Here is a 12,874-nt window from a genome sequence, read left to right on the forward strand (position 1 = left end):
AAATAACTTCCCGACTAACTTCCCAAAATTATCTCTACATTTTATGAATTATTTTTTGTGGGGTCACGTGAGTTTGGGACATCCCCTTGCCAGTACTGCCTCTCCGCCACTAACAAAGGTGGCACAGCGGGAGAATTGGTGCTTTACCGTGCCAGAGACCCGGGTTCGATCCTGTCTGAATGATGTTTAGACGTTCTCCCCGTGACCGCGTGGGTTTGATCCAAGAACTTTGGTTTCCTCCCACGCTCCAAAGACGTGCCGGTTTGTAAGTGAATTGGCTTGATGTATGTGTAAAAAAATTGAGTGTTAATATGCGGGGATCGCTGGTCAGTGTGGACTCGGTGAGCTGAAGGGTCTGTTTCATCGCTGTATCCCTGAACAAAAACTGAACTAAATAGGAAGGAGATCCCTGTATCCCACAGCAGCATCTTCATGTACATGTGGGTCAAATCTTTCAATTGTATTTGGACGTACTAGTCTAATGTTTGGACCTTGCCCCCTTCCTCACGAATAGAGTACTTCTGCTACAATCTTCCAGTAACGTCACTATATCGCAAACCGTATTAAAATGGTGAGTATTTATCAATGTCACAAATACCAAGGTACAGTGACAAATCTTCCTTGCGTGATATTCGGGCAGATCATACTGTATGTGTACAATCCTACCCCATGCACAAAACACCCCCATTCCCTCTTACTTCCCAAAAACTCATGAACAGAGCACTTGACTGCCAGAGTGAGGCCAAACGCAAACAGCACCTCATAGTTGCTTGGACATCTTACGGTATGAACATTGGCTTCTCGAATTTCAAGTAACTCCTGCATTCCCTTTCCTCCTTCTCTCTCTCCCCTTCCCCCACCCTAGACACCTTATCAATGCAACTGTTTGCACACTTGTATCCCTCTGGTTTTCACACCTTTCCCAGCCAACAATGGGCCCTGATGGGCTCCACCCTTCCTGAAGTTCCTAAAATCTTTTACCGGCCCTGATTTGTTCTGGCCTTCCAGTTTATTTCCTTCCCTCTCCCCCACCCCACATCCCCAGTCTGAAGAAGAGTTCTGACCCAAAATGTCACCTGTTATTTTTCTCCAGGGATGCCGCCTGTCCCGCTGAGTTACTCTAGCATTTTGAGTCTAACCTTCCTGCACACTTAACTTTGATTAATTGAGTGAAATGGAAACAGTGTATTGACCACAAAAGTTCCAACTTTAAACATTCAGATCAACAGTGCAAAGATTTTGATTGATCGCAAATAATTGGGGATGGTGCATTTTGTTCAGTAATCATCTTTAATACAGGCAGTAATTCACTTTTCACTTCCACCCTTGATGTATCGGTAACATCCTTCTGTCCATAATAATTAAGTTTATATTTAACACCAAACAGTAGGAGTTCATTGGAGTATTTAGGCAAAAGAAATATAATCTAATTGCTACATCCCGGGGTAACCTATTACTCGATATTGAACTTGGGTCATCTATACTGTGTAATGGCAATTTTAAACTTTTCCAATGTTCAACTTATTATTGCTGTTGCTACACAGGCATGGAGGAGTGGAATCTATGCAGTTGAGAACAAAAATGAATCCTCCAGCCATCCTTTCCAGTTTCATAGATTTGTATTGAAGTACTTGTACAGACAAAGAAGTAAACACACCAGATCCTCTTCATCCGTATACAAATCATAGCTTTCAGTTCTTACTATCTGAACTGGTATTCAAACTGTATTCCTTCTCCCGTGTCGGCTCTAGTCGACCTTACCACTCCCTGTGGTTTCGCTTGGCTGATCCGATGTCACGCCCATCTACATATCAAAAGCCCACCCCAAGCTTACAAAATAATTCTGCAAGAAATATCTGGACAAAATAATAAAATATTCTAACAGTAACTAGCCTAAGCAAGAATGGCTCCTACATACTGCTTTGAATGTTGGAAGTGTTTTGTAGGTTGAACAAGAATAATCTTGAAGTATTGATGCATTTTTATATTTTGTTTAATGACAGATACTAAAGGGCAAGAGAGGCACAGTTGAAAGGAGATGTGCAGGAGGGATGGGGGTTTATGCCTGCAACACACTGCCAGGGCTGGGGAATGAGGGATATGGATCGTGGTCAGTGCAGACACCCTGTGCTGTACTCTTCTATATTCTGTCACAATCCTTTCCACATCCGTGGGGATCAAGCTGAAAGTCTATCTGTGTAGAATGAAAGTACCTGTTCGGTTGCTGAACTGTACTATGTTCTATCTGAACTTCAGTTATAAATCTGTCATATTCTGCTGTATATCTGTTTGTGTATACACATATATACATACATCAAGAAACAGGAGTTGAAAATAAATTGCATCTCAAACTTTTGGGTAGTAATCTGTAAATTATGTATATACGCACACACACACACACACACACACACACACACACACACACACACACACACACACACACACACACACACCTACACACACACACATACACACACGCACGCACACACACACACACACACACACACACACACACACACACACACACACACACACACACACACACACACACACACACACACACACACACACACACACACACACACACACACACACACACACACACACACACACACACACACAAACACACACACACACACACACACACACACACACACACACGCACTCACACACACACACACACACACACACACACACACACACACACACACAAACACACTCACACACACACACACACACACAACACACACACACACACACACACACACTCACACACACAACACACACACACACACACACATATATCTGCACTGCAGAGGAAGATATATCTGAGATTTAAGATGTGCAATATTGTGCAATGTATTAAAACCCTGATTAGTGAAGGAACAATGGGAAGGAGGCCTTGGTAGATGGGGATTAAGCTGGTGTTAATGCATTCTAAGAGTATGTGTTGGTTTCATGGCACAATGAATGTAAAGGCAAACAAACACTGATTGTACTTTGTATGAATGAAAATGGAGTAAACTGGTGGAACAGTAGGATTTAATAGAGATCTCCAGAAGACAGTGATTTATAGAGAAGTAATAGAAGCAAGCCCTGTGTTACACAGTCCAGGTTATGGAAATTCACCTGTACAGAATTCACAGATTACTACTCAAAAATTTGAGATGCAATTTATTTTCAACTCCAGTTTCTTGATGCATGTTCGGAGAACAGAGCCTTGCTTTACAGAAAGCTAGCAGAAACTCAATCCCCGGAGTTCCAGAGTCCCAGCTGCAGACGGCAAATCTACCCGCCGATCAGCGTGGAGGTCCCGATGAGGTAGAGGTCGGCCGCTTAACCCGCCTCGGCATCACATTTCCAGAGGGAATTTCATGTGCACACGTAATTCTGTTCATCACAGTGGGAAAGAATATATTTCTGAGGAATACAACCCCCTCTCCCCACCTCTCCCCTGTAAAGGGAGGGCTTACCTGTACACCTGATAAAGATAGGACTGTGGATTACTGGAGGTTGAAAATGCAGAATGCACATATGACTACATTTTTTCCACTGGGTTGCATTGGGCAAAGCTACAGATTCATGTGAGTGGGTATAAAAATTAAAAAATACTCTCTGTGGGTTTCTTAATAGCTTTAATGTTATGAGCTTCAACATGGTACGTGTCCACCATGTATTTTCTGACAACTGATGGTCCTTTAACCTGAACTAAATCACCAGAGCACTCCTGAAATTCCCCTCTCTCTCCCCCCACCCCCAGCTGGAAGCCCCCCGAAAATGTGGTGCCTAGGCCAGGTGAGATGGCCGATCTCGACCTCATTGGGACTTCCATGGCCGATCGGTGGGTCAAATTTGCGCCCTGTGGCCGAGGCTCTGGAACTCTGGCCCAGCCAGAACCGGCAGATCCGTTCCCATTGCCGGCTTCCGAGGTCGACTCTGAGGCCCCCGGTGGCGTAGGCGGAACGTTCCGACACCGTTGGACTCCACTCGGAGGCCGTGACCTCTGTTTGTCCGGCAAAATGGATAGCCCAGAGAGGCGCTGGAACCAAGGGTGACCTGTAGTACACTTTGCGCATGTGAGGAGCCCAACTAATCTAGGACAAAATAAGATACTCAGGGTAATAAAATGTTTCCAAAGATCTAACGGAGGAGGCACAGTGGATGTTGTAAGCAGAAATAGTTGGGGTTCTGTTCTTTCCCCTATTTAAGATGTCTAAACACAATCAACCTGCATGCTTTGTAAGATCTATATACAGTTATCAGGCGCTGCATTGGATGTGAATAATCAGCAAAAAGTGTTGTGGGCTGAGATGAGAACTCTGCCGCAGAAGGTAGTTGAGGCCAGTTCATTGGCTATATTTAAGAGGGAGTTAGATGTGGACCTTGTGGCTAAAGGGATCAGGGGGTATGGAGAGAAGGCAGGTACAGGACACTGAGTTGGATGATCAGCCATGATCATATTGAATGGCGGTGCAGGCTCGAAGGGCCGAATGGCCTACTCCTGCACCTATTTTCTATGTTTCTACGAGCTGTTTAATAATTCAGCATATCAGTCAAAAACATCTCCATAAAGAACTTTGGTTTCAGCATTTTAAATCTGAGAGTGCTGAGCTGAGGGGAAAGTGAGATGCTTGAAGCGAAATCAAGCATTGTTTAGTCGAATGCACATATAGAGAGCAGAAACTGACAAAACACTCACGTCTAGTAGATAGGAGGCAACTGCAGATGCTGATTTACACTGAAGATAGACACGAAAATAGACAATAGGTGCAGGAGTAGAACATTCGGCCCTTTGAGCCAGCACCGCCATTCAATGTGATCATGGCTGATCATCCACAATCAGTACCCCGTTCCTGCCTTCTCCCCATATCCCCTGATTTCGCTATCGTTAAGGGCTCTATCTAGCTCTCTCTTGAAAGCATCCAGAGAACTGGCCTCCACCGCCCTCTGAGGCAGAGTATTCCACAGACTCACAACTCTCTGTGTGACAGTGTTTTTCCTCATCTCCATTCTAAATAGCTTACCCCTTATTCTTAAAAAGTGGCCCCTGGTTCTGGAGTGTGAACATGTTTCCTGCCTCTAGCATGTCCAAACCCTTAATAATCTTATATGTTTCAATAAGATCCCGTCTCATCCTTCTAAAAAGCTGGAGTAGCTCAGCGGGACAGGTAGCATCTCTGGAGAGAATGAACGGGTGACGTTTCGGGTTAGACCCTTCTACAGACTGAGAGTCAGGGGAATGGAAACAAGAGATATAGACAGCGATATAGAGAGATACAGAACAAAGAAACAAAAGATATGCAAAAAGTAGCGATGGTCAAAGAAGCGATCCATTGTCAGCTGTTGTCTGTATAACCTCTTCTCACCTGGCCCACAGCTCACAATGGATTGCTTTGTTGATTAATGTTGCATTTTTTGCATATCTTTTATTTCTTTGTTCCATATCTCTCTATATCGCCATCTATATCTCTTGTTTTCATCTCCCCTTATTCTCACTGAAGAAGGGCCTCGACCCAAAATATCACCCATTCCTTCTCTCCAGAGATGCTGCCTGTCCCGCTGAGTTACTCCAGCATTTTCTGTCTACATCTGATGGGATTGAGTTTCTGCAAGCTGTTATTTTTTACTTCACCACATTCAGATGAAGTAGGATAAGCCAGAACCCAAGATCAGCAAATGTGAGTTGACAACCTGTTAGATATGTAGAGCTATCATCATCGGCTATCACTCAAAGTCAAGTATGGTATAGTCCTCGTGGTAGGTCCTTTCTGTGGCCCATGAGATGACTAGTGGCTGATTCTGGAGACACAGACCTTATCTCCAGGTGGGCACCCATGTGTGAGGTCTTCTAACATGGGGAGACTGGTGCATGGACAGCCACCACATGGTCCTTGATAGAGACAGACCCGGGTCCAACAGCATGGCTGGGAGTCTCTGGCTGGTGCCTCCTCCTTCCACCTTCTGGCTGTTTGTGGTGCTCCACCTGCCTACCAGCCACCACACTCCACCTGTTCCACCGTGGAGGTCTTCCTCTTGGCCGGCCTCCCCTTCGACCAGCCCACCACGTGAAGTTCTCAGGATCGCAAGCTTCAACACCACAACAAGGTGATGACCTTCAGAGAAGTATAGAGCTGTACAACACAGAAACAGGCCCATCAGCCCAACACGTCCACGCCAACCAGCGATCTAACCCAACTTGCCCCACTTCCGGTAGGCGGCGCGACTCTGGTCAGCAGCGGCCTCTGCAGCCTGTCCGCGTTTTATTATTTTTTTGTCTGTGTTTTTATGTAGTTTTTGTTATTTTATGTTGGGGTGTGTGTGGCCCATCTCCCCTCCAAACCCGACTTTTCTCTCGGGTATCCAGTAGTTGGGGCTGAAGAGGACGGTCTCCAACGGAAGAAGCCGGGGACTCTGGTGCCGACTCAACGTTGCCGTCACTGGCCGAGACCGGATGGAGCGGTGGGGCGGAGCTGCCTGTCCCCGCGGAGCTGCTGCTGCCACCATTTTGTGCCTATGCTTCGGTTTGAGTCGGAGGCTGCTGCTAACCAGTGAGTCTGCAGATCCATCCTGCACTTCTTATCCCTCTACCTCTGTCCAAGAGTCTTTTAAATGTCCCAGTTATACCCGCCTCCACCACTTCCTCTGGCAGCTTGTTCCATATAAGCACCATGTAAGCATCTTTGGTACTATGACCAGATCTGCCTTTTGTTGTTCGCCATCGCCACTATCCTTTAAGTTGGGGGGATCAGTGGACTCAATTTTTTTTTGCCTTTAGTCACAGCTATGTGATGGATGTGAGCACAGAATTGGTTGTGTCAACCCAATGTATGGCTGCAGAAATTGGTCAATCTTGCTTTGGACCTGTGGTTGTCCAAATGACAATTAAATTGCTCTTCAAATGACCTCGTCCATTGACCTCCATTGATGCGTGAGCATCAGTGACTACATTTTCAAAAGTTCCTTTAGAGGCACAGCATGGAAACAGACTCATCGGTCCGCTGAGTCCACGCCAACCAGCGATCAGCCAGCCGTACAGTAGATTTATCCAACACACGACACAATTTTCAGAAGCCAATGAGCTTACAAACCCTCAAGTCTTTTGTTATTCCACTATCCTTTAAGTTGCAAAATGTGAGAGGAACCCAAAGCTCTGAGCTTCCTGAGCATTAATTTTCACGCACGTGGTCACGGGGAAACAGAACGTACGCTGAGTCCACGCCAACCAGACAGCAGCCGTACAGTAGATCGGGATTTTCAGAAGCCAATGGCTCAAACCCTCTGGTCGCTGTAGAGGAACCCTGAGCTCTACTGCGGCAAACCACGTGGTCACTGGGAGAAAATACATTTTCCATTTATTTATGAAAAAAAAACTGCGATGCTAGAGAAATCGAAGGCAGACAAAAATGCTGGAGAAACTCAGTGGGTGGGGCAGCATCTATGGAGCAAAGGAATAGGTGACCTTTTGGGTCGAAACGTCGCCTATTCCTTTGCTCCATCGTTGCTCCCTCTGACAATGGAGGAGACCTTGGACAGAAAATCAGTGTGGGAAAGGGAAGGGGAATTAAAGTGTTTAGCAACCGGGAGATCAGGCGGACTGAGCGAAGCTGTTGAACAAAATTAATGAATGAAACGAATGAAACGATTGCTCAGTCTACGTTTGGTTCCACCGATGTATAAAAGTCTGGATTTGGTCTACGACATGGAATTACCAATTATTCAGCATGGTTGTCACCGTGGGACAACAACACAGGTAGCTGTAGAGTGAAGATCAATGTGGAGATGATTATGGAGTGTTGGGCTGGAAAAAAGGAGATTATTTTATTTATTTAAAATTGTAGAAAAATAGGCAGTGGTCAGGCTAGAAGGATAAAGATACTGAAGAAAAATACATAACAAAGTGCAGGTAAAGCTCAACTCTGGAGGGCCATCGTAGACTTTGGGAGCCGCGGTCTCCAGAAGGAAGCGGCCATTTCGGAACTCCAAGCCGCAGAGAGTGTTCTTCTGTTCCACCGCCGGAGTTCCATCATCCCGGCGAGTGGGCCTGAAACATCGGGCCGCAGCAGCAGCGACTACGGAGGCCTTAATAGGCCCCGACCACAGGTGAACATCGAAGAAGTGGACTGAACTTTGCTGCCTTCCCTCACAGTGGGAAATGTTGATCCCGCTTGGGGGGATGTTTTTTTATGTTTAATGTTAAATTCTATAATGTTGTGTTTATTTTATTTGTGTGCTGCAATGGCAACTCAAATGTCACTGCACCAATGTGACGATAAACCTCCTTTGTCCTTTGATGGAATCGTTGGAGGTTGTTCGGGAAATATCTAATGGCATTATTTGCAAGAAATTGTCAATGCTAAAGCCTTTGGAGAACATATATATATATAGATATATCATATTAATATAAAACATAACTATACCTGAAGGTATTTCATCTTGTATTCTTTGACACCTCCCCCCCATACCCAATAACAGCACTATCCTGTTGATGCTTTTCATTGATTAAAGGGCCTGTCCCACTGTACGAGGTAATTCAAGCGCTCTCCCGAGTTTTAAAAAAAGTCAAACTCATGGTAAGCACGTAGAATGAGCGTAGCAGGTACGTTGGAGCTCGGACATCTGTTAACGCTAATGGCTAACGCTCGTAACGCTAATGGCAGGTACTCGGGAAACGCGGTAAGCTCGTGAAGACTCGTGAAGATTTTTCAAACATGTTGAAAAATGTTCATGAGAGCCCAAGTACCTACGAGCGGCTATTACCGTAATTCTCCAAGTTCGAATCAGGGGAAACTCGGGAGAACTCTTGAAATAGATCGTACAGTGGGACAGCCCCTTTAGATTACTTGGTAACTGCTCCTCATGCTCTTAAATATTAGATAGCTAACATTTACTGTTTAGAAAGATATGGATGCTGGAGAATTTGGGGTGGTTAATAGTGATATCTCAAAGAGAGTCGACATTACATGACAGGCGATGCGGGGGGTCTCTACACTCCACGTAGATAAACACCAGGTTTGATCTAGCATATCCTGGGACATGCTGGCAAGTGAGGGAAGAATCGTGGCTAATGTTGTGGCTCTATTTAAGAAAATAAAAATGTGTAAACCACAGTATAGTTCTATCATCAGTGGTCAGTAATTCAGGAAAGGGAATCTGAGCGACAGAATCTACGTGCATTGGGAAAGGCAAGGACTGATTGGGGATAGTCAAAGGTAGACACAAAATGCTGGAACAACTCAGCGGGACAGGCAGCATCTCTGGAGAGAAGGAACGGGTGACGTTTCAGGTCGAGACAGTCAACATGGCTTAGTGCATGGGAAATCATGTCTTTCGAATTAGTTTGAGTTCTTTGAAGAGGTGACCACGAAGACTCAGGGTAGACATATAATGTATGCGGACTTTAGCAAGGTCTTTGCCAAGATACCACATGATAAAATGGTCTTGATGGTTAGATCACGTGGGATCCAAGACAAGTTAGCTAACTGAATACAAAATTGGCTTCAATGACAAAGGGTGGAGGTGGGTGGAAGTTTTTTCAGACTGAAGGTATGTGCAGGTGACGTGCCACAGGGATTGGTGGTGGGTCCACAGTTGTTCCTTCATTATATTAATGATGTGGACATAATGTAAGAGGCATGGTTAATAACATTTGAGGATTACACTAACATTTTTGGTCTAGTAGATAGGTGAAGAAGGTTATCTAAGATTACAATTGTTCACAATTGCACAAGCTTATAGGAGTAGAATTAGGCCATTCGCCTCAGCAATTCCACTCCGCCATTCAATCATGACTGATCTCTGCCTCCTAATCCCATTTTCCCGCCTTCTCCCTATAACCCTTGACACCCGTTCTGATCAAGAATCTTTCTATCTTGATCTGGATTGGATCAGGATTGGATCTTGTGGGTCAACAGGACAAGGAACGGCAGAGTATAATTTGGATAAACGCGAGGCATGGCATTTTGCGAGAACAAACCAAGGCAGGATTTCCACAGTCAATGGTTTAAGGTCATTAGGAATTAAGTAGTGGAATTAAGCTATGCAGCCCATCAAGTCTATTCCGCCATTCTATCATGGCAGGCCTGTATCTCATTTTCCTGCCTTCTCCCCATAACCTCTGACACCTGCACTAATCCCGGGGAGTGTTACAGAACAAAGACCCAGGGATGCAAGAATACAGTTCCGTCAATGTTGCAACAGGTAAATATGAAGAAGACATTGGCATGCTCATGTTCATCGGTCAGGATATTGAATACAGGAGTTGGGATGTCATGCTACCACTGTACAGGGCATTGGTAAAGCCACATTTAGAGTGTTGTGCACACTTCAGTCTGCCCTGCGATATGAAGGATGTCATTAAACGGAATGAGCAACAAAGATTTACAAGGTCTGGAAGGTTTAAGTCATAAGGAGAAGGTGGATCAGGTCTTTTTTATCCCCTGGAGTGATCTTTATAGAGGTTTATAAAATCATCAGGGTTAGAGTAAAGGTGGATAGCCACAGTCTACATCCCAGATCAAGGGAGTATAAGACTAGAGGGCATAGTTCTAAATTGAAAGCTTTGAAATGGACTTGAGCAGCAACTTTTTCAAGCAGAGGGTGGGCTGCATATGGAACTAGCTGTTAGACAAAATAGTTAAGGCAGGTAAAATAACATTTAACAGACATTTGGACAGGTACATGGATATAGATAGCAGTCTGAAGAAGGGTCTCAACCCAAAATGTCACCCATTCTTCTCTCCAGAACTGCTACCTGTCCCGCTAAGTTACTCCAGCTTTTTATGTCTATCTTCGGTTGAAACCAGCATCTGAAGTTCCTTCCTACGGATGGATAGGAAACGTTTGGAGGAACTTAGGCCAAGCCCAGGCAGTGAGACAAGCTCAGTTAGGCAACCTGGCGACATGGACAAGTTGGGCTAAAGGACCTGATTCTGTGCTGTATTACTGACTATGTGACTCGAAGGGAAATGGTGCAAGTGGTGGGTAGGTCTCCAGGTAATTATTGTCTATTCACTTCTCATTTAGGTGCCAAGAATCAACCGTGGGTCCAGTTCAGAAGGAAGAATGTTGGGCTTCCAGAAAACACTTCGTACAGTGATCTGTCTGCCTTCCTCACCACGGCCAACGATGACATGGGAGTGGAGCGATTCCCCTATCTCCTGGGCTACGAAGCCAATAAAACAGGTGAGGAATGCTAAATTTGTGATTTTAAAAAAACATTCCTGGGAGTTCAGCAGCTGATAAATTGAAAACACTTTGATGTACTTGTTGACTATGGATACAGCAGACATCAACAAGTCACTGATGTGACAATTGCAACATTGGAAGCCAAACCATTATTTCTAGTGATGCACTGAGTATTGCCTTTTTCTTTCTTTTGTTGTCATTTTTCATTTCTCATTTCAAGTTTTTATTTAGTTGTTTGTTTCCTTCCCAAAGAAATGCCCAAAGACAGGAAAGATTGGCGAAATAAACACCAATGTATTGGGGAAAGACACAAAGTGGGTCAGGCAGCATCTCTGGAGAATGTTTCGGGTTGGGATGCTTGTCCAGTGCTTCTGGTGGTGGGGGAGAAAGCTGGAAGAGAGGAGGGGCAGGACAAAGCATGACGAGTGATAGGTGAATAATAGTGAGGGGCGGGGGTTTGATAGGCAGATGGTTGGACAAAGGCCAGGAAGTTCAACCTATCCATGTTCTCCAGAGAAGCTGCCTGACCCGCTGAGTTAGTCCAACACTTTTTTTTGTAAACCAGCATCTGCAGTTCCTGGTGCGTGCAAGTAATAATAATAATAAATTTTATTTGCGGGCGCCTTTCAAAAGTCTCGAGGACACCTTACAGAATTTAACAAGAGTAAAACACATATAATCGGAGTAAAATAAATAATAAAGACATCACCAATACACAAATTAAAGACCGAATTCGATCCAAAGACAAAAAAATCAAAAACACAATGTGAAGAGAGAGCAGCGGCAGCTAAACCGCGCCAGCGTACACTCTCCCTTCCGACAGCCATCTTGGACACAAACTAAAATAATCACTTACACACAAAAATCATCCCCCCACAATGGTTACCACTGTGGGTGAAGGCACAATGTCGAGTTCCCATCCCTTGTTCTCCCAAAGTCAGGCCAATTGAGGCCTCCGCTATAGCCTCTACGGAGACCCGATGTTCCTGGCCGTTCTCGCGGGGTGCTGTCGCCCCAGCGTCGGGAGAGTCCTCTCAGCGGCTGGGCCACCTGGAACGGCCGCTTCCTTACCGGAGACCGCGGCTTCCGAAGCCGACAAGGCCGCGCCGGTTTGGAGCTCCCAGGCTCCCGATGGTGAAGTCGGCGCCGCCCGCTCCGCTCCGCAGACCCGCAGCCCGAAGGAGTTGAACTTGGCGGTCACAGCTCACCGGAGCTCCAGCGCGGCGATCCAGCGCGGCGACCCAGGCAAGGCATCGCCCGCTCCGCTCCAGCGCTATGCCGCCACTGAAGCCGAGGTGCTGGGCGGTCCCCGCCAGGAAATGGCTCTCCACGCCCGCTGGTAGGCCACGAGGACGGGTCGACGGGGCAGCCCGGAGAAATAGCTACCTCACCGACCAGGTAGGGACCTAGAAATATAGTTACCCCCTTCCCCCCACATTAAAAAGTCTATTTCTCCCACAAACAAAACACAGGGCTCATTAGAACTCCAAAAAAAAAGTGAATTAAACGGACGGCTGTCGGTTAGCAGCCGCTCCCCAAAATGGCTCCTCCTCAAGTATATTGGTGATACTCAGCAGGTCACAGGCATCATCTGGAGAGAAAAATAGAATTGACATTTGACGTCTGAGACATTTCATCAGAATTGTCGACACGTGACGCCTGTATGGTCGTGAGTAGTCGCCCAAAGAGT

At 45.7% G+C, this 12,874-nt stretch overlaps 1 protein-coding gene across 1 annotated transcript in view; it reads left to right on the forward strand.

Annotated features, from left to right (window-relative positions):
- fam171a2a (family with sequence similarity 171 member A2a) overlaps positions 1-12,874 on the forward strand; it is a 281,015-nt gene that overhangs the window by 183,769 nt on the left and 84,372 nt on the right. The window contains exon 4 of the mRNA XM_055657354.1: positions 11,023-11,181. Within this exon, the coding sequence (XP_055513329.1) occupies positions 11,023-11,181 (159 nt within the window). The remainder of the gene's footprint in view (positions 1-11,022; positions 11,182-12,874) is intronic.

This window comes from Leucoraja erinacea, chromosome 27, assembly GCF_028641065.1.
Source record: "Leucoraja erinacea ecotype New England chromosome 27, Leri_hhj_1, whole genome shotgun sequence".
Taxonomy (NCBI): domain Eukaryota; kingdom Metazoa; phylum Chordata; class Chondrichthyes; order Rajiformes; family Rajidae; genus Leucoraja; species Leucoraja erinaceus.